We start from the raw sequence: 23,010 nt of genomic DNA, 5'->3' as shown, positions 1-23,010 counted from the left end.
GGAAACAGAGGTGTAGAGTTAGTGGTGCTTCGGAGGCTGAGTGCTGGAGATGATTCGGGAGAGGTCTGTGCACCTTTACCGATCAGAGCGCGCGCTGACACGGAGTAAAGCCTTGTTTATACTCGACGCGTCCGTTTCTTTTACTGTCTATGGTCCGCGCGCACCTTAAAAAAATGACGCGTTGGGTGCGCAAGACCCCATTTCGCTTGGCTGTGTGCACAGGGTTTTTTGTAACAGTGCGCACGGCGCCGCATCCGAGGATGAACGACTTCATTGCAAAGTTTTTTTTTGTTAAAGGAGAACTCCGGCGCAAAATGAACCTTTGGTCTAATAAAACATTGGTACCTAGTCAACCGTTCTCTGAGATTTGTTTTCATGATAATCGAATGTAAAGAGTTTTATCTCTAAAAACTGTTTAGCGTATAACACTAGTAATGGGGGCATTTAATAAGTAAAAAGAAATCGCTAGTTAATACCACTAACAAGGCTCAAAATAGCCCCACACTAACACAGTAACATAATGAGGGTCCCTACATGCAAAACGAAGCATTGAGAACTTTGTAAGTGTACAGACCATTTAATAAGAAGATATTTTATGAAGACAGTCCACTTCGTGTATACAGACAGGAGCCATCTTTGGAAAACAGTCTCGACTAGTCAAACCACGAACGACGTGCTAAGTGAGCTGAACTGTATGAAGTTCAGTGAACTTCTGAACTGAATGAATGGCGTTCGTGGTTTGATTAGTCGAGACTGTTTTCCAAAGATGGCTCCTGTCTGTATACTCGAAAAGGACTGTCTTTATCTTTATCTTCTTATTAAACGGTCTGTACACTTACAAAGTTCTCAATGCTTCGGTTTGCATGTAGGGACCCTCATTATGTTACTGTGTTAGTGTGGGGCTATTTTGAGCCTTGTTAGTGGTATTAACTAGCGATTTCTTTTTACTTATTAAATGCCCCCATTACTAGCGTTATACGCTAAACAGTTTTTAGAGATAAAACTCTTTACATCGATTATCAGGAAAACAAATCTCAGAGAACGGTTGACTAGGTACCAATGTGTTATTAGACCAAAGGTTCATTTTGCGCCGGAGTTCTCCTTTAAGGGTTTGTTTACTGTGCAATGAACGTGTTTTGTTTTAAATAAATCACACAAAGTTTTTTTTTTTCTTAAGGATTTGTTAACTGTGTGTGATTCATTTAATGTAAAGCACATTCACTTCTAGTCGTCTTGCTGTTAATTTTAAATAAACGTAGAGCAAGTAGCTAATCAGTGTCTGCTCGTTTATTCCAACTAAGTTGTCCTATAACAGACGAACGTCGCAACGCATACAGTTCAATTTTCATTCAAGCTCCAAACTGCAATTATTGTTAGGGGGCAACCTAATGGCTCTGCTCTGGCGATTTTTACAAGCATGATACATCTTATCTATTTTTCAGGACAATGCCTGGTGAGAGCCACTACAGAGGATCATAGCCATCGTTGGAATTTTGAAAGGACGTGGGTGAATATCAATCTGCCAAATGAACTTTTTTAGCATGCACATTCACATCTGTATATTAATACTGATTATATATTAACTTTGTTTGTTACTGGAAAGAACTTAGCTTCTGAACTAAGAACAAAGAACTTTTTGACTGAAGGACTTGACCGTATTTTATGTGCATTTTAGCCTATGTGCATTTTAAAGTAAACCCCATGCCGTAATGGAAAAAGTATGTACATATATTGGCCAGTTGCTTGTAATTGCTATCAAATATTGTTTACATAAAATAAACATGTGTATTTTTACATATATTGGAGAAATGCTTGTAATTACTGTCTATTAATGTGTATATAAAGTTAACCCATACATTGAGTAAATGTCATGTTGATATATTGGAAAGTTGATTTTAATTAGTATAAAGCAATGTTTATACAAAGTATACCTCATACATTGATGTTAAAAGTATATAGAAGGTAAAGCCCCATACATTAAAGGTACAAATATGTAGAAATATTGGAGAGTTGCCTGTAATTATTGTCAAATAATGTTTATATAAAGTAAACCCCCTTATTTAAATGGTAAACATGTAGAAATATTGGAGAGTTGCTTGTTATTACTGTCAAATAATCTTTATATAAAGTAGCACACTGTATTTAAATGGTACAAATATGTAGAAATATTGGAGAGTTGCTTGTTATTACTGTCAAATAATCTTTATATAAAGTAAACCTGCATACATTAATGGTAAAAGCTTGTAAATTTATTGGAGATGTGTCTGTAATTACTGTCAAATAATGTTTTAATAAAGCAATAACTGTTAAAAATATGTTTCTGAAACTTAATATCACAAGATCTTGTTTTTTTGTACAGGATAAAACCAATATTTAACAGGAATTTACTGTAAATAGATTGAATAATGACATAAAATAAAAGTTTAAATCGATCAATATACTGGTATTAGGCTTTAAATTAGGGTATCTGAAGGTAATTATACAACATTTTCTGTGTGTTTTACATAGAAAAGTCTTTACTTTGACAAGGAGTTCTTGTAGATGGATTGGATTATCCTAAAAATATACCAAATAATACTGTATTAAAACAGAAGTCTTTGTTTTAATTATGTAATTTTAAGGTATTTCTGCAATATTTGTAAGTTTTTATACAGATTTATACATTCGTTTAACATTCAACAGACATTTTTTTATGAGATTTTATTTTTTTTCTACAGCAGTTTGACTGTAAAAATACAGAAAATATTTACGGTAAATATCCGTTTTCAAAAAACAACATTTTTCTGTAAAATAATTTAAGTTTTTTTACTGTAATTTGACGGTAAGTGGTTGGCAACTTTGCTGCCAGACTTTTTACCGTTATTTTACGAAAAAATTTTTTACAGTGTATGTAGTTTAATCAGTTGTAGAATGATGGGAACATTGCATTTATAAAGGCTGTGAATCACTATTGGAGTGAATTGAAAAGAAGTACCACTCTATTCCCATCAAGCTACAACTGATGTAGCTTAGATGAGGGGAGAAATGGCTTTAAAAACCTTTATTATCCTGTTTATCAGTTTTAAAGCTTTTTGTAAGTGGCCTCTGAATCGCACAGAATTGCAAAAAGTCTGTCAAAGAAAAAATACCTTTAATGCTATATAAATCGCTTTGAAATACATTTACCTGTATGCATTTGCAGATGCTTTTATCCAAAGGCCAACATTTTAGGCCACCACACAGATTTCTGGCTGGAGTAATTCAATGCCTGATTTCAATCAACCTGGTCCAGACCTCTACAGGTGACACTCATATTCTCTCAAATGGTAAAACTGCTCCTGATAGTTATCGTTGGCTCTGCCTAGATTTCATTTCCTCACAGGATATTGGCTCAACTCCCATAGCTAATGTACAGGAGACAAAGAAACAGAGCGAAGAAACACTGGATGACAAGAGCAGATAGAGCAGAGGTAGAGAACAGTAGATGCAGTATAAAGGAAACCAAACCCATTTTAATTGCAAGCTTAATAAAATATGTTTTTGTGCTGAGGCAATCTGCTACCTAGTCTGTTGGTTGTATTAAAACAAAAGGTCTGTGCAGAAGAGAAAAACACTGATTCACAACGCCTCTCAGCCAGAGTGCTACAATTTTAATTAGGGTTTATTTTCCCTGAATCTAATTAGAGGTACGAGAGTTGGGAAAGACATGGCAAGAGGATACGCAAATGAAAACCGTTTTCTGTGTCATCTTCAATTCAGTCCCTCATTGCAAGAAATATTGCATAAAAAGAGCTAATAATGCCTCTTCTCTCCCCTTTAAAAGTTGACTCAGAAAGAAAGAAAGAAAGAAAGAAAGAAAGAAAGAAAGAAAGAAAGAAAGAAAGAAAGAAAGAAAGAAAGAAAGAAAGAAAGAAAGAAAGAAAGAAAGAAAGAAAGAAAGAAAGAAAGAAAGAAAGAAAGAAAGAAAGAAAGAAAGAAAGAAAGAAAGAAAGAAAGAAAGAAAGAAAGAAAGAAAGAAAGAAAGAAAGAAAGAAAGAAAGAAATGCGGGCGCTCCGTTTTTACTGTCGTTTAATACATTTGGCCAAAATCTTGTGTTATAAAAGATGAAGTGCTATGCACAGGCTGCGTTGGCTATGATTAGAAGGCAAATACCAGACTGACATTCTTCTCGGCTCCTCAAATACGTAAAACTTTTGCCTTTACAAACATCATATTTTTTTAATAATGAACTTATTCAAAGAACCAGTTCTTTATTTACCCTTGCACTGCAAACAAGCAGAGACAGTCTCCAAAATGTGTGCACTGTGCAGCACTTCATTCATGACTGAGGCAGGTAAAGCTACTGTGTGCGCTTTTGCCGACAGTTTGATGACCGAATGGAGTAACAAGGTTTAGTCACAAGCTCTAGTATAAAGCTATTTAGTATAAAGTTCTATTCAAGCTTCAGTATAAAGTATAGACAAAAAAAAAAAAAATACCATTATTAGTAACCGGTATTTTTTCTAATCAAACTGTTTTGTTACAGAAGGGACGCGTGACCAGAAATGTTAAAATACTGGTTCTGTTCGGAGAGAACCGATTGATTTTTTCTTCTGTTTTTAAGCCCTGATAAAAACAATGAAATGCAAACCCAGAATATTACGCAAACCTGCAATAATTAAATGTTAAATAACACAAATATAATTTATATATTTAATCTCACTTTATTAGCCACTGTCTTTGCTGCTGACCTTCGATGATCAAATTCAACCATTTGGGTTTTCTTTTCTTTTTTTATTGCTGCGCCCCCTACTGTACTGGTATGAATTTGCATTGTCTTCAGCCTATGGTTTATTCATTTCACTTTTAGTGGAAAGGGGCCTATACATTCCATTTCTGCATTTCACTAGATCACAGTGATACATTTATGGTGTAACCAGCCAAATCTTAAAATTGAAGATTACAAAACAGATTATTTACAGCCTTCGGGACAGAATACTGAATTTGTTTCCCTGGGTTGACATTATATCCATTCTTTTATTACAGATTTTTTTTTTTAAGTTTAAAAAAAAAAAAAAATTGGTTTTGACAACACACTTTAAAAGTAATAAAACTTAGTTTTATTTATTTATATATAGTTTATGGAACAAAAACATTTTATGAAACAAATAAATGGCCTAGTGTTGCCCAAACAATATGATGTCAATATGTTTTATACTGTTATGAGAAATTAGATTTTGAACAAACAAATTGCAAGACTTAATACTTAATATAAATCTTAATTAAATTGAGCTTTTACAAATTAAATACCTGTACAAAGTTGTAGTAAGCTTTATCAACTCAAAAGTGATTAACTACTTAACTGCAGCAATCGGTTTCTACAGGTTTTCTATGCCAGTAAAAGTCAGTCAACTTAATATATTTTACAGTGTTGCACCAGGCTTTAAAGTGCCAGATGCAGTGAAAAGCTGGTTTGCAAAGCAGTGCAATTCTAAATGAGCATAATCACTGCACTCAATGCAAACATAATTAGTCCAATAAACAGTCATACAAGTACAAACAGCATTTTATGCAGTATAAAGTCAGGAAAAGAGTCTGTTCATTACTTCATTTTGTTTCATACACACTGCAGCAGGTCGGAAAGGTTGCCCTCTGTATCCACAGCAGGAAGAACAGAAGACCAACAGTTACAAGCAATTGTACAGGAACATTTCCAGGAAGCCTGCTGGTGATTAGAAAATGGCCTAATTTGCTACTTTAATGAATTAAGCGAGTGGAGCAGATTTTAGGCCAGTGCTTTAGTGGTAGTGATGTATATTTGGACAGACTGCAGCCAGTACATGTAAAGCCAGTCAAGGCTGTCCAAGCAAACTTGTGCAATCAGACAAAGTGGCTTGGGCACACAGAGCCAACCCAGACCTAAGCCAAAAATGACCACTCCCTGACACCAGAACAGAACCAGCACAATCTAGAGTCCACGAGCCCTTGCCTTTACTTGAGCTGCAAAACACTGTACAAACATAGGTGGAAGTGAAAGTTGCCACTCTACTGTAGTAAACACTGTGGGAGGAATTCGCTAAGAATGAGCACAATCTCTCATCCTTTCTTTCACTCTCCCTTGGCTCCACAACCTCCTTGTCTAAGGTACTGTAAAAGATTCATAATATAACAGACACCATCTGGCCCGCTGGCATTCGACTGCTTTTTATGAGGATTTAATGATGGCTAAATATTACTGTCAGCACTGAAAGGAACACTTTAAATCATTCACTGATATTCCTCGTAAAAGTCTCCCATTTAAAAAAAAAACACACAAGTTGCCAAAGGCCGTAGTAAACCTATAGCGTGTGCACCGCGCACTGGGATAAGCCATAGAGAATATCAAACAACAGTCATAAAATTCATTGTTGACTTGCAAGGAATGGCTGAAATAAGTTGTGTGTGTCAATTGGTGTTTAATATTTCAAGGTAAGAGCAATGTAAAACACAACGCACACTCTTTGTTCTCCATATCAGCCCATAATAAATGATTATTTAAAGTTTTGTCAAAGTTTACAGTGCCTGACTCTGCAGAAGAAAGTTTCATGAACTTGCAAAGCCTACAAGCAAAAAACATTCCGTACGTTATTTTAAAAGCTCTGTGACAAAGCTCTACTCGGTGAATAAAGAAATGAATGTGTACCACTCCACCACATACCCTCAGACAGATGCCTATGGCCAGACATTATACCACAGAGGTCAAAGGTTTCAGAAGCAATCCATCACAGAGGTCTTGCCTTGAGAAAGGTCATACTGAGGATATCTGTAAACCTACGTTAGCAGCCCCTCAGCTGCGTGTATGCTTACAGATTTACAAATGATTTGCATGACTGGAGCAACACACACTCGCGTGCTCCGTTCCAAAACCCAACGAGCCACCTTGCTGTCATGTTTGCAGCCTACATTGGCAGCTGCCTTCTAAAGCTCAAAGTATACTTCGGTTTTTATGTGTCAGCATAGTACGTGCACAGCCCGATTTTTCAAACCATGCACACTCTACACGCTCAGCTCGCACATGTGCCTTGAATTTTTTTGTGCTAGTTAGTTGCTCAACAATGTGGTAACACTGAAGAGACAGAACAAAAACAACATCACTGGAGATGGCACCAACAATATACATCTGTGTTGACAAGTGCTTGTGTGAGGGGGTTAAGAGTCTAATTTAACTCATTCCCCGCCACTGACGAGATTTTTCATCATTTATGACACTACACTTTCCCGCCATTGAGTTGATCAGGTACACGACTTTGCAAGCTATGGGATGTTGATGAACTCCACCTACTCCATCTATGTTTTGATCATTGTTCTGAACCCAATCTGGACAAAGTCTTTGACAAAAATGCTACTTTTCTCGACTTTTTGTTTGAAATGTTATTTTTTTTATGAAACATCTACCTTCAAGTGTTGATAAAAATATAATGAATGAATCATTTTACGATGCTTCTAAAGCTTTGGTACAATGTCCAGTGAGTGGTGCTAAGCATGTTCAGTTTTATTTGAGACAGAGGAATGTGAGTCTGGCAATGTTTTCGAAAATGATCAAAAATTACATGTCTGGTGAGTGGAGCTAAAAGGTCAATGCTCTATCATGTTTGAAATTAATGTACCACCTATTCTAACCTGACCCTAAGCCTAACCGATATTGTAACAAAAGTAAACATGAGACAAAACCATGCAATTTCAGTTTGCTTCTACAAGTCTTTGAGCTCTTTAGCAATTCAAGTTTCACGGGACTCGTACCCGAGCGCTCCATATTGCAAGTGCAATGCTGTATTGTGCTTCCAAGCAAGTTTACTACATCAGAATAGCCATTCATATGGAGCTGCAAATGTGATGTGATGCAAACATCATACAAATCATGAACTATAGCAAAAAGTTTTTTGAGGTCATAACATAGTATTGTTCAAGGATCTGTACGAAAATAAGCATTCATTGATAATCTGTCCCTGTAATTATCATTTGTGTAAAAAAGGACTAAAAGTTGTTGGGGTTTTATTGCCACTAGTGTTTAATTTCAGCTGAAAACTGCAGTGAATCGTATGTATAGGTATGTTTTTGGAGTTTTGCAAAAATATAAGTAGAGGCAAGTTTTTCCAATGAACCTAGGTTGCCATTTAGTTTTAGTTTTTTTTTTAAAGTGTTGCATTTGGGACATAACTGACATTTTGTTAACTTTGTATACCATCTTATCATTTTTTTCCTGATCAACACAGTGCATTCTGGGGTCGACTTCAGAATTTGACTAACAAAGGAACCTTAGATGGCAGCTAAGTTATACCATTTGAACAGGTCTCAAATCTTGAGCATATGATGCCTTAAAATGCTGCCTACATAGAGTTCCCTTGGTTTTGGAACAGAGCCACAGACACTTACTTTACAAAAAGGGAAAAGTGAGAGCACTGACGAGGTGGTATGTAGACTATTTAAAGGTTCTGCACTGGGAGGTCTTCCATAAGGGTACCACCAAAGATTTGATTACAGACACCACACATGCAGTCATTGCATCCTGTATGCGTCTTGCTTGCATATGTCGGCAATATTCTGGGAAATTCCATTATGACTCAACTGTGCATTCCAGTAGATCTCCACTGGCTTATCAGCTTTCTGTAATGAACTGTCAGTAATATCACACTGCAGCAGCTTGAATGAAACAATTTACAGTAACTGTACCGCTGAGTGTGCGTGCATTCTGTATCTCACAATATGTCACTGGATCCATGCATACTCAAGAGTCATAAATCATAATGTATATGGTTAATGAATCCAAAGTGCGCTGGCAGCGTATATTATAAAGCATTATAAAATGTGAAGTGCAAAAATGTCCAAACATAGGCACTATTATAATTTTTCCGAAGATCTCAACTGGGAATTTGACAGGAATCATTATTTTTGCATTTCCACACTTCAACTTTTAGGAAGTACTAGTAAAATCAGATAAGGAAGGTCACAGGTAGTCCATACCTATGTCATAGGAGAGGAAGTCGGAGGAGAAGCATTTGGCCCCGTTACTGAGCGAGGTGTCATTATGAGTGTTTCCCCCGAACACCAGAAGGACTCCACTGATCAGCACAGCGGAGTGGAGGTATCTTGCCAGGCCGCTTTCCTTCAGAATAAACCTGGGGAGAGGCAAACACACATCTCATTGGTTATTGTAATGCAGCGTGTGCATGAGTGTTTAGCTTATGGGATGGAACAGTTGGTCTGAAGGTCACTCTCCACAGGCTAGGTCAGATACACAGACGGACGCCATCAGTAATATGGCACCACAGAGACATCTACCCACACACAGAAACACACACGTGTATGCATAAGCGGCACTTGTGCACACACAATCACAAACTCACAAAACTTGTAAAAAAATGATGTAATAATAACTTGCGTATTGCGTAACCTGGTATTAAGATGTGTTTTGGTCGATCAGATCACAAGTTAATGAGGGAGACACATCCTCGTTTACACCGGTGTTTTTTTTAATCCATCTCTTTTGTCCACTTCTGTCCTGATTTATTTGAGGGGAGGGTCTATGGGGGGGTAAATGGATGGATTTTTCACATCTTTTAATCTAATGGATGAAATGAGCTCACGCAATTTATATATGAACGCGACCAGAGACGAAGGCAAAACACGTAGCAGCATCTTTAGTTTCTGCTCTTGATAGCCGCAAGACCACGCCGAAAGTGCTGGTGAGCGCGTGTTAGAAATCAGGAGCGGTGAGAGAATATTGTGCTCGGTACGTTTTTCGTCTCCAAACCAAACTTAGGTCTACAGCCAAAAAAAATGTAAATCATGACTGGCTAGCACACTTCCCATGATGTTGCGCGTTAGGTCAGTAGGCGGTCTTTTGCAGATGTTCGAACGAATGCGTTTTCTTAATCTTAATACCAGGTGTAAACAGGGCCTTAGAGATTCAGAATATTTCAGTAACTGTTTTTGATTCACTGAAAAGAATCATTTGTTCAGGAGGAATCAGACTACACTGGTAATGCTAAATGTTTTTGGTCCTCTAGTGGCGCTTTTCCACTGCTGGTACGGCTCGGTACGGCTCAGTACGGTTCGGCTCGGCTCGCTTCGCTTTTCCACTGCGTGGTACGACTCGGCTGAGCACGGCACGGCTCGGTTCGCTTTAGCTTGGTTTGCTTTTCCACTGCAGTTAGTACCGCTTCAAAGTGGGTGGGATTATAGCAGTGCCCTCAGATTTCTGATTGCTTAATAAAAATAAAAAAACTTGAAGGCAAAATATTTTTTAGTGATTATATGAATTACACTGCGCAAACCAAAGTAATACTACCCACCGGATGAAGAAGGGTTGGCTCTCAGTCTCCACAGTACATAAAATATTCATTTTATTTTATTTTATTTTTCGTGTTCGCATTTATGAGGAAAAAACAATGTTACGGACGTGTTCTCCGTTACGGACGTGAGCGCTCTGAAAGCGGCACTAAAAGATGCTTTAAAACTTTCACAGAGAAACAGAAAGCACAAAACCTTTCTTTAACCTGAATTTCGTTTTGTATTAATTGTATCTTAATTTTAATCAATGTTTCATCAACCAATTGCCTGGATTTAATAAATAAGAAGTAGGCTAAATATAGCAGACGATGTAGGAAACGGAGGCGCCGGTGCGTGAACTGGATGAACCGAAACTCAGCATATAAGGTAGCCTACTTGCCTCACATGTCTACTTTTAAACAGAACAATTCAAAACGAAAGAAAACAGACTACAGACTGCTCTCTGCTTATGTAATCCTTATGAAATGTGCATTTCTCTCTGGCGCGTTCACTAGGCTACTGAAGATCGCGAGTCAGCATCGTCAACTTCATCTTAGCCGACAAAGAAAACACTTGTTTATTAATAAACAATTAAAATATCTCCTTGCTATATTTTACATATTCATAATCATTACTTTTGCCGGTTCTTTGTGAAGAACAGCGGTGGCTGTTACTGGCTATTTAAATCTAGCGGGTTTGACGTCTCGCAAATACAATGACGCTGGCAGTGACGATTCTGTCTGACCAATCAGTGATCTGCAGTGTGTTCACGTCACATTTTAGTATCGGTACGGTACGCTTGGAACCTCGACAGAGGTGGTACCATTTAAAGCGAGCCGAAGCGAGCCGTACCATGCAGTGGAAAAGCGCCACAAGTGAGCCGTACCGAGTTCACTACCAACTAATTTTCACCTTCCCTTCACAACTGACTTTTCTCTCCCTTTCTCTTTTTAAATTCTTCCCTAAATTTCTAACTTCAAAAAGGCAAAATGGGTTCCTAGATTCTTTCACCACTTCTCCCTTTTGCTTTCCATTCAATCTGTTATCTCTGTTTCGACCTCATTGTGATTGTGTCTGTGAGGATACGCACTCTTTGTCACTCTGTATCCACTCAGCACTCCTCTCTACACTCCGTCAAACACCCCAAGCCCTGTAAGCGAAGCGTTGTTTGATGCATTGTGCAGCTCCTTTCACTTGCTTTGCCAATCAAAAGCCAGAGAGTGAGGAACGCGCAGTAATGTGCATGAGAGAGAGATCCTCGCATTTAAGGGTAAGAGAGCTTTTAGAGACAGGTTTCACCGTTAGGCCAAGCAAAGACACAGTAAATATAAAGGCAAAGAAAAAAAACTGGGCATGTGTCTAGTTTTTTAATGTCTTCCATCTGCAAGCACAGAAGATGGTGACGTTCTAAGAGAAATGGATACAAAAGCTTTCTTTGTGCAGCCAACAACTTTTAAGTGAACCGTCTTTGAGCGTGAAAAGGAACAAATGCGAGAATGAAACCTCAAATTAACTTCTACCGCTACTTTGTCTACGCTCCAAGAAGCGTTCCCTAGCATTCATAAAAGCATTGGTGGTACCTCTGAGTTCAATTGTAGGCCAATGCAATGTTCATAATAAAAACAAATGTCATAACCTTTCCAAGTTAGGTTTTTAGTAAATAGTAATTTCGATACAACTAGTAGCACCAAAAGCAGACACAATCCATCTGTTTGAGCGACCAGACAGGATCAGATGTGACAACATTGTTGGTCAAACACCAATAGCATCAGTTTCGAGTGGGACTACCTGTTTGTCTTAGCAACGGAAGATTGGGAAATGTCTAAAACTTGTCATTGTAAAAAAAAAAAAAGACCAGTAATTCCATTTGGTGCCACTAGTGGTGCACAAATTACACGCTTCCTTGATGAATAAAACTTTTAAACCAGACTAAGCTGATGCTTAGCTGGATCATACCTGGTTTAAATGGCAATTAGCTGATCTTAGTTGGAATAAACTGGTCTCTCAGTATGGTCTAGTCTTAGGCTGTTATAAATGGACATACTAGTGTTTAGCTAGTTTGCCTGTCTCAGATAGTCAAAGTTGTTCTTCAGTTTTAAAATCCCCTCCCCTCTAAAACCAGCCAATAGACCAGCCTGACCATGCTGGCAGACCAGTTAAAACCAAAAAACCAATGACAGAATTCTGTCATTATTTACTCACTATGTCATTCCAAACCTGTATGACTTTCTTTCTTCTATGGAACATAAAAGAACATACCGGTATGTATTCTTTTTTTTTTTCCAAACATCACTTTTCAACACTTTTTTGTTTTTTTTTGTTTCCAACATTCTTCTAAATATCTTATTTTGTGTTCCGCAGAAGAAGAAAAAAAAACGTCATACATGTTTGGAACAACATAAATATATTTTTTCTACCCCTTAATTATTTTTATTTTTCTCACAGGGTTATTACAAAAATATTTGTAAAAAAGCCTGTGAAAAGTCTGGCATTTTGGATTCGTTCCTCTTGGACTAAACCTCCTAAAAACTCACCCTGGCAACAGCAACCTGGCATCATTTATAGTGTCACTAACAGCTTATTTGTAACATAATTCATTCATGTCAGGAAGTCTTGGTCAGCACACTCACTGGCTTAGGGAAGATGTGAATCCTGCTCACATGTGTGCTAAGGGTCTGATTTGTGTGTGGATGAAAAGTATCCTTTTTTTTTTTTTTTTTTTTTTTTTTTGAGAGGGCAGAGGCTGAAATGGTTAGTCACAGTCACACAATGATATACACAGGCAGGCACACACACTTTCATAGTTAAAGAGTATAACATGTACACAGTGTGGATACTCACCAGGTGTGCGTGTGGACCTGATAGCGGTATAAATGATCCACTAGGCCATATTTGTTGGCAGGGAGGGCTTTGTATCCTCCATGGACATATATGGAATGTGAGGAGCTGTCATAAACGCTGCTGTGACCATATCCTCCCTGCACCGGCGCTCCATTCGTCTCTGCCACCAACCAGGAGTTAGTGCCTGACATAGAGTTAGACTTTACTCTCAGAAACTCATAAGTGCATGTCACATTATAATTCAGAAATCATTCTAATATGCTGAATTGATGCTCAGGAAAGATTTCTTATTATTAACAATGCTGAAAACCTTTGAGCTGCTTCATATGTGGAAACTGAAAAAAAAAAAGAGTCAGGATTCCTTGATAGAGAAATTTTTCAAAATAAAAGCATTTATTTGTAATTGAAATATTTTATAATACTATAAATGTCTTTACTGTCACTTTTGATCAATGTAATTTCAATTGTCCTTGCTGAATAAAATAATTACTGACCCCAACCCTTTGAAAGGTAGTGTATCTAGAATTACCCAGTTGCATTATACAAATGATATAATGCAGGGTAGCATGAGAAAGTAAAGAAATAAAAATATAAAATAAAAACTTAAGAAAAAGGAACAAGAAAAGATCCGGCAGAACAAAAACCCCAATCTTTCTTTAAATGATCTAGTTATTAACATAAAATCAGTGTAAACCCTTTAAAAATGTAAAGTTGTAGTTAGGGGTGTAACGGGACACAACTGACTGTCCGGTACAGTATGTACCTCGGTTTTAAAGTGACGGTTCGGTTCCGCAGGGGGGAGAAAACTAAACATAAAATAGCTTTTTTTTATTAAACAGTGCTTTACTGAACAAATGGTGTCTCTGTCTTTAAATTAATTAAATTATAATTAAAAAGTTTCTTAAGGATAAAATTATCTCTGGTTATGATGTAAACTATATGGAGCCCTTACTTGCACATTAGTATAATATTAAAGGTTAACAACAGAGCCCATATTAGTCTAAATTCAGTTGCTATTTATTTTAGATATCAACACTCAAATAACAAATTGTATGTAAACGTCACATATCAGACAGTTTTCGCATTAACTTCTAAATCTAATTATAAAATTATGTTTTTACTCCAATTTGTTGTTGAAATTTTAATTTACACAGTGGCTGTCATATCCATGACAGATTTATTGAAACATACATTACATAATCAAGACATCACTAATACTCCCCTACTGGAGTGTATGCTATTGAATTTATCTGGCGAACAAGCAACGTGATATAACTGGGGTAATATGCAACGTGACATTGTTTACAAGATGTTTCATTAAAGTTTTTGCGCGGATAAAAATAATAATGAAAAAAATAATAATTCGTTACATTTAGGTTTTCTGGGTACTCAAAGCTCTTTACATGGAAGGGGGAATCTCCTCAACCACCACCAATGAAACTGATTGATCGATTACACGAGATACATTTCAATAAGTTGTTCTGTATCTTTCAACATACCTTCATATGTTCATTCATGTTTATTCTGTAACTAGTAGTGAATAGGTAGAGATGATCGCGTTCACTCACGCCACTATGGCTCTGAATCATGCTCCGAGCTACCGCTTGAACTGAGGCGCCTAAACAGTAACGTTAATCTGTGAACTGGCGTCACATCAAAGAGCGTCAAAACAGCAATTTTTATTATTATTTGAATTTCGGGATAAAATTGACCGACTTTGAAAGATGACACTTTGTTTCTTATCGAAAGTAACAAATGGCAGAGCTTATTACAATTATTGGTGGTTAGGCTTCGCTGTATTCGTCGTGTCACGTTACGTTAACGTTACACATAAGACACACGAGATTCAATGATCTGAGAAATGACCTGGAAACCTGTGATGGTCTTACAAAGATCTTACATAGAAGACAATTAAAACCACTGAACAAAGTAAGTTTGTTAGCATGGTGATGAGAGAACACGAAACTATGTGGGGAGCAAAATAGAAACGCGAAAAATTATGCTAATATGCTCGCAACGAAAGACCACGTGTCAGCAAAATAATGAGTCATGTGAGCATTGGTGGTTCAGTGGTAGAATTCTCGCCTGCCACGCGGGAGGCCCGGGTTCGATTCCCGGCCAATGCAACAATGTTTTTCTTTTGCAATGCAAACACGTGACATTTAACTTTAATAGAAAATGGGAAACAAATATAAAGTATATTAATTAAATACACTAAAACATTAAAAAAAGAGGTTGCATGGCTATCTAACATGCTGACATTTTATATGCTAGTCTGACTTCAAGACCGTGGTTAGTGCTCTCTGGTAGAACATCTGTAATCAATTACACATGACAGTGTTACAGAGACAGAGAAGATACCATGGTTAAGTGTTCTCTGCCTTTCGTTGATATCCTGGCTTGTTACATCACTGCATATTTCTATCTCAAGTTTAAGGAAGCTTCTCTTCAAATATTGCATCACTCTAATAATTTTGCCAAATTCTTTATGTCATCAAGTTCACAGATGTGCAGTAGGGGTGCACATTAATTTTCAACAGCTCTAATAAGCTTATGTATTTATTTAGGGAGTAAAAACTGAGAAAAAGCAAGTGGGGGAAAGCGAGAGCATAAGAAAGAAAGATTTAAGTGGAGTCTCAACAGAGCTCAGACACATTAATCATTGTTCAATCCCAGACAGTGAACTTCAGGTACCACCACTTCTTAATGACCTAAAGCATGAGTGTGTGTTTGAGTGGGTGTGTGTTTGTGACAGAGAGTGGAGCGAGTCGACTAGAAAATACCACTGAAATAAGAGCCTTCACTTTAATGAGTCTGGCCGTGTCAACTCACCATCACTGCATCACTGTGCTAATGACATGTTATATTACACTGCCATCTGCTGGAAGCCAGAGGAACTGTCTGCATTTGTCAAATTGACATCAACACAACCACATCTTAAAGGTTTAGTTCACTCAAAAATTTAAATTATTTCATTAATTACCCACCCTCATGTCATTCCAAACCCGTAAGACTTTTGTTCCTCTTCGGAAACACAAATGAAGATCTTTGTGATGAAATTTGAGAGCTTTCTGTCCCTCTATACAACTATACAAGCTATACAACTGACACTTCAGAAAGTTCATAAAGAGATAGTAAAACTAATCCATATTAATTAAGCGATTTAGTCCAAAATGTTCTGTAGAGACTCAATCGCTTTATATGATGAACAGATTGAATTTAGTCTTTTATTCACATATAAACATTCATCAACACACACATTAGTAGTGGTAAACGGAAGCTCAAACGCCTCCTCGATTGACATGCGAGAACCAAACCAGTGAGGTTCATTCTCGAGTGTTACGCAGCACATTTGAGCTTCCGCAAGACGTTTGTTCTCGTGCATCAAGCAGGTTCGGTTAAGCTTCTGTTTATTTTCGCTGATCAATGTTTATGTGAATAAAAGCCTAAATTCAATCAGTTCATCATTTAAAGCGATCGTGTCTCTTAAAAAAAAATGTAGACTAAACCGCTCAATTTATATGGATTAGGAATCTCTTTGTGAACTTTATGAAACTTTAAAGTGTCAGTTGCATAACTGAGAGCTCTCAATGGAGAGACAGCTCTCAGATTTAGTAAAAAATATCTTAACTTGCATTCCGAAGATGAACGAAAGTCATACTCGTTTGGAACGACATGAGGTAATGAGGGACATGAGTAATTAATGACAGAATTTTCATTTTGGGGTGAACTAACCCTTTAAGACTGTCATGAAACTACACACTCATGGTGCATTCAAGTCCTCCTGGGAAGTTCATATTTTTGAGTTGGGAAGTTGTAATTACAAGAAAAAAAATGCGCCTCAGGTGTGTTTTTGTTTTATGTTTTCATTCACCTCGGAAACTCTGGGCTTAAAGAAAATCCAAAGTTTCTCACACATTATTACAACTTTGTGGTGACGTTCATGTGCATTCAACTTGTAAATAAAATCTTTCTCACTTGAACTGATGGTGCAATCAAGTCATGTAAGAAATATTTTCTCAATAACAGTTATATATTGGCACTCACGAATGTTGTACTCCTGGACGTGGCTGAGGTAGCTATAAATTGGTGAATAGCCAAAAAGCACCACCATGATAGGCTCTCCATTTCTGCTGTCCACTATATGAGCAGTATGTCCCTCCACGGCGAAGTGTTGGGACTGCAGCACAGGATTGAGCGTCCTGAGGGACCAGGAACGGCTACGTGTATCAAACAGCCACAGTTCATCTGTTATGTTCCCGGAGCCTGCCTCCAGCTTCCCACCAAACATGTAGATATCATCCTGCAAAGAGCAGTGAAGAGAAATGAAGACATTATGAGATCCTGTGCAAGCATTTGAAGCATCACATCACCTCAGGCTGAGCAAAAGTTGGACACCAATTCCCCAGCATCACAGGAGCACATATTCTCTTGTGTAAACAGCCAATCAATACACTGCATCTAAAAAAGGACTCCATGGAGAAAAGACTCAAGCCTAGTGACACTGCTGCATCTCTTTAACGAACAAAAACATGACCCTAACCCTAACCCTTTACTATTGCTATTTACTATTGTGATTATGAAAACAGACTAATTCAATTATAACTTTGATTTGCAGTCAAAGTTTGGGGTCAGTAAGACAGTTTACACAAATATGTTCAGCAGCACAACCGTTTTCAATATAGATAATAATTAAAAATGTTTCTTGAGCACCAAATCAGCATATTAGAATGATTTCTGAAGGATCATGTGACACTGGAGACTGAAGTAATGATGCTGAAAATTCAGCTTTGCCATCACAGAAATAAAACACATTTTAAAATAGATTTAAATACATTTTAAATATTTAAAACATAATAGAAAACAGTTCTTTTAATTTGTAATATAATAAATTGTAATATTACAGTACTTTTGATCAAATAAATGCAAACTGTGCTTAAAATCTTATCCTAATATGCGTGTGTGTGATATGTATAAATGCATCATGTGTTTCATATTTAGTTGATATTCAGATAAAAGTGCAGAAAGCCACTTTATGATTCACGAAACATTAAGCGAAAGGCCATCTCATTATGCTGACTGAACTCTCACAGTCATGCACACGCACGCGCTCACTTCTAATCCTCTGTAAATGCACATTGACTGGCCTGCTACCGCATTCCTATCATCGAAGTGCATTCAGCAGTTTATGACAAATAAAGACATCTGCCAGACAACAGCTTAGTGAAATACAGTCATGTGTATTTGGACAGGACAATGATTTGAATTTGTCTATTTGCCTGGGACCTTTCTCCACAATGAAGGCAGTTAATTTAAAACATAATGTGCACAGAGAAAGTTTATATGCGTGATGATAAGTGTGAGCTACAGTGGAAAATTCATCGGAAAGAATGTGATTCATATAAATATGTTTTCAGCATACATTTTCACAATAGACAAAACAGGTTGTTTTTTTACCGTTTTTTATTGTTCCTTCATCCTAAAAGTCATACGGTTTTGTTTTGTGTGGACTGACAAAAGAAAAGGAATGCTGCATTGGCCGGGAATCGAACCCGGGCCTCCCGCGTGGCAGGCGAGAATTCTACCACTGAACCACCAATGCTCACATGGAATCATGAGATGTGCTCCAGGCCTCATGTGAGGCTAATGCACACGTGGCTTCTTTAACCAATGCAATGAAAGCAAGTTGGTCATTACTGAGAGTTGAGAAACTGTAGAATTTTAAATAAGACAGAAAAGAGGGCAGGAAAAACAAATGGAAGGGTAATAAAAGAAATGTGTAGCATAACAGAGTGTGGCGTGTTTGTGCAGTCCCACATGAGCACCAGACCTCCCAAATCACTGTCATGTGAGCATTGGTGGTTCAGTGGTAGAATTCTCGCCTGCCACGCGGGAGGCCCGGGTTCGATTCCCGGCCAATGCAACAGTCCTTTTTCTTTAGTCAGTCCTGACATAAGAAAACTTAAATCTTTATCATAACATTAAAATGAATACGTGGCTTAATTTACAACTGTTGTCATTTTTATGACCGCCTGCTTCCTTTTCAAGCTGAATGAAGGAAGTAAAAGGAACACAATTGAACACTGTTAAATAGTTTTTTTGTCATATGCATTAACTCAGTTAAAGCATTTGACAAAATCCCCAAGGTTAACACACACACAAAAGTACTGTTTATCATAAACAATATAATGCTAGGTTAAGATAGATGGCTCTATCACTCTTATTAATTGCTCAACTTCGATCTGAAAACACCCTGAAGCTTGATGTTTAACACCCTCCTTTAGATAGCATTTAGCCATAAACTGTCCAGCTTTTTAATGTAATGATTAACGCAATACTTGGTAATTATTAGATTCATTTTCTGAATAATAAACACTAAAAATACTAAAATATCCCCATAAAAACATGCACCTCAAGTGCAACAAGTAGCTAAACACTATTTGAGCTTGTAACATTATGGACAACAATGACAGAGGTTACATCTTTTCAATTGTAAATCAATGATTCTGCATATCAATGGCAAGCAGTTAAATCACTCACTGAGGCATTGTTATACAAAGTATAGACTAGAGACTAGCATCGTGTTTACCTTGTGAAGAGCCAGAGAGTGTCCATAGCGCTGCAGAGGGCCACCGTTGATTGGCACCACATCCCATGTGCTGCTCTCTAGATTATAGCTGAAAAACAGACAGAGAACTGTAAGGAAAGGAAGAAAGAGAAAGTGTGGTGCGCTCATTGCTAGCTAATAAAAGTGGGGAAAGTAATGTATACACTACTGACTTTGAAAAAAGTTTCTTATTGTCACCAAGGTATATGGTAAAAACAGTAATATTGTGAAATATTTTTAGTTTTAGCAGTGTAGTATAGCAGTGTTTAGAAGTGTACAGCGGTACCCAATCTTATTCAAAATCAAAAACAACATGCGTAGCATCTCTTTGTTTGGCTCATGATTAAAATGCAGTGGTTGCCTCCAATTTAAAATGGCTACAGATCATTTTAAGCCAAGTTTGCCAGTTATAAAGCAAATAATCAAAACAAATAAATTTGCTTTAAATCATGATTGGTGCATCACTAAAAGGAACCAGTGTGGACTTCATCAAAAGTCGGAATATTGGCTCATGATGTCACCAGACAGCAAAACTTACTTTATAACCATCTGAAAGGAGCTGTAGTTAAAGGTGAACCCTCCAATCACCCACATCAGCTTCCCAAGAACCACTGCTTTATGAGAAGCCCGGCCTAGTGACTGTCCATCAGGCTTCACGTTAGGCAGAAACCAGTGCGGTTCAGTCGAAGGAAATTTTAAAGAACAATCTGGACCTGATATGGGAAAGAAGGGTCAGATAAGAAACAAGACGAGCAAATTAAACAACACAGAGGTGTTTGTTCACAGGACCTGTGCGAGTCATAAGAATCATTGTTAAGATTCTAAACAAACACTGAGGGATACTTACCAGAACTGTCGACAACTTGAGATGTATTTTTTATAACATGGTTAAGAAGTCAAACATCTCAATCAAACATGCTCTGTCTTGCTTTGAATTTCAAATGCTATAAATCATACCCACAAAAAACTAATTAAGATTGCTTGTGGAAATAAATAGCTGAATAAATGGTTTATAAAAGTAGAAGTAAACACAAAATAAACATTGAGGTCAAAATTTGCCATTGCAAAGCTATGAATTAAATTGAATTTGCATGAATAAGAATTAGCAACCAGACTGTTGAAGGACAGATCCAAAAATGATCCAACACTGCCACCTAGTGGTTGTAAACATTTATCTAAATTCTAGAATAATGAGGTTGCAAGTTCACGCCAAGCTGTCTTTTCCAAACTCTTTTCCGGTTATCTCCACAATAAAAACAAAACAAAAAAAAAACATCACATCATCTTGGAATCTCAATAACAGAAATACAAAAAAAGTCAGTTCCTTTAAAATTCCAGTCTATTATTTAAAGGGTTAGTTCACCCAAAAATGAAAATTCTGTCAGTAATTGCTCACCCTCATGTTGTTCTAACCCCGTAAGACTTTCGTTCATCTTCGGAACACAAATTAAGATATTTTTGATGAAATCTGAGAGCTGGATCACTCCTCCATAGGCTTCTTAAAGGAATCGAAACTGACCGGCCCAAAAGTTATGAAAGACATCGTTTAAAATAGTCCAAGTGACTACAGTGGCTCAATATTAAGATTATCAAGCGACGAGAATAATTTTTGTGCGCAAAAAAACAAACAAAAATAACGACTTTATTCAACTAATAATTTCCTTCTCTGTACGGCCGTGATATTTCACGTAGTGATATTGCGCAAAGCTTCTAGGTTGTACGTCACGCATCACACACATGACCAGCGTCGGCCAATAGTGAGCCTACGTGTGACGTGCAACCTAGAAGCTTTGCACAATATCAATACGTGAAATATCACGGCCCACAGAGAAGGAAATGAATTGACATGACCCAGCATACCTGGTTAAAGAAGTCAATAATATAGGGGAAAAGAAAATATATAATATATAGGGATATATAGGGGGAAAAATAGATTTTATAAGTGTACAGTTTCAATTTCATTTGGTTACTTTACATAAAGTTTTGCTTTTTAAAGAAACCAACATCTTTTTGGAGGAATGTTATTGAGATTTTAAGATAAAATGCTGTTGCCATATACTGTATGCATGATGACTTGTATTAAAATTAGTTTTAAACACCTCATGTATTAAAACACCTCATGTTGAACGTGCATCATAAACTTAACCAAATTATCATTGATAACCAGCAGGTGGCACTATTGACATGAAACTCGTTGTGATTTTTTTAGTATATTTGTTTAGGTTATTTAAGAAATATTCCTTGTATATGCGGTCATGTTCTGGAACTCTGTAATCAACATATTGAAGAAAAATGCACGAATGTACACTACTGTTCAAAAGTTTGGGAACAGTAATATTTTTAAAGTTTTCTTTGTTTTGTTTTTAAGTTGTACAGACCAAGGCTACGTTTATTTGTTACGTTAAAATACAGTAATACTGTGAAATAATTTTACACTCTAAAATAACTTTTAGTTTTTAATAAGTTTTCTATTAATTTTTCAAAACCAAAAATCTTACTGGCCCCAAAAAAATTAAAAGTAAAGGAACTTGTACAATATCAAAAATCCGTGCAACATTTTGCAAACAATGTGGAGATATTCTATACAGTAGTATCATATAGACATCTGAAGAAGTATTGGCACCTCACCTTGCCAGCTGTCATTGCAGACGCAGAGCTTTTCTCCGGTGAGGTCGCAGTATCCACGGTCAGGACTGCCACAGTCATCCCAACAGTAGGGAATATCACACGCCTCACCTTTCCAGTATCGCTCACACTCGCAGTAAACACTGCTAGAGATGAAGTTGCCTGTAGTACACCTTCCATGACCTGAACAGTTATTAGGACAGGAGTTTATCCTGAAAAACACAGCAGGGAGAGAGAGTGATCAGTACAATAAACAAACAAACAAAATATATATATATTAAAAAAATACTTATGAAAGCATTGTCACTGTATAACAATACTCACGAATATAAGATGTTGAATCCTGTAAGATTGTAGGCAGCATCACTGAAAAAGTGCAACAATGCGTATCCAGATGTGGTCACCACCTCTGGAATAGTTTCATTTCCTTTTGTTTCTGGGACAACCAGGCCACTGGACATGCAAGAGTATGACACACAAATCAGATAAATTACGTCCTTCCTTTGTTCACACATGTTCCACTCAGCACAAGGACAGCTGTTGCAAAGCAAACAGCATCTAAATAAATCTCCATGCTCTTGACAGTTCAATGTTCTTCAAGTAAAGGCCCTTGCACACTGAGTCCGAAATTTTAGTATGCGTTTTTTCATATTCGTGATTCGGTGGCTCT

At 37.1% G+C, this 23,010-nt stretch overlaps 1 protein-coding gene and 3 non-coding genes across 6 annotated transcripts in view; 2 read left to right on the top strand and 2 right to left on the bottom strand.

Annotated features, from left to right (window-relative positions):
- atrnl1a (attractin-like 1a) overlaps positions 1–23,010 on the bottom strand; it is a 261,486-nt gene that overhangs the window by 185,801 nt on the left and 52,675 nt on the right. For all 3 annotated transcript variants that reach the window (XM_056265511.1, XM_056265510.1, XM_056265509.1), the window contains 7 exons: positions 22,665–22,793; positions 22,344–22,552; positions 20,254–20,428; positions 19,698–19,785; positions 17,156–17,411; positions 13,109–13,292; positions 8,960–9,114 (listed from right to left, as the gene is read on the bottom strand). In XM_056265511.1, the coding sequence (XP_056121486.1) occupies positions 8,960–9,114; positions 13,109–13,292; positions 17,156–17,411; positions 19,698–19,785; positions 20,254–20,428; positions 22,344–22,552; positions 22,665–22,793 (1,196 nt within the window). The remainder of the gene's footprint in view (positions 1–8,959; positions 9,115–13,108; positions 13,293–17,155; positions 17,412–19,697; positions 19,786–20,253; positions 20,429–22,343; positions 22,553–22,664; positions 22,794–23,010) is intronic.
- On the top strand, positions 15,164–15,234 carry trnag-gcc (transfer RNA glycine (anticodon GCC)). The gene has a single exon. It is a non-coding gene; the product is annotated as a tRNA-Gly (tRNA).
- On the bottom strand, positions 18,640–18,710 carry trnag-gcc (transfer RNA glycine (anticodon GCC)). Its single transcript has one exon. It is a non-coding gene; the product is annotated as a tRNA-Gly (tRNA).
- On the top strand, positions 18,961–19,031 carry trnag-gcc (transfer RNA glycine (anticodon GCC)). The gene has a single exon. It is a non-coding gene; the product is annotated as a tRNA-Gly (tRNA).

The sequence above is a fragment of the Rhinichthys klamathensis genome, unplaced genomic scaffold (assembly GCF_029890125.1).
Source record: "Rhinichthys klamathensis goyatoka isolate OS25496 unplaced genomic scaffold, OSU_Roscu_1.1 h1tg000235l_1, whole genome shotgun sequence".
In the NCBI taxonomy this organism is placed as follows: Eukaryota; Metazoa; Chordata; class Actinopteri; order Cypriniformes; family Leuciscidae; genus Rhinichthys; species Rhinichthys klamathensis.
The sequence above is the reverse complement of the archived record's forward strand: the minus strand, read 5'-3'. Positions and strand labels throughout refer to the sequence as shown.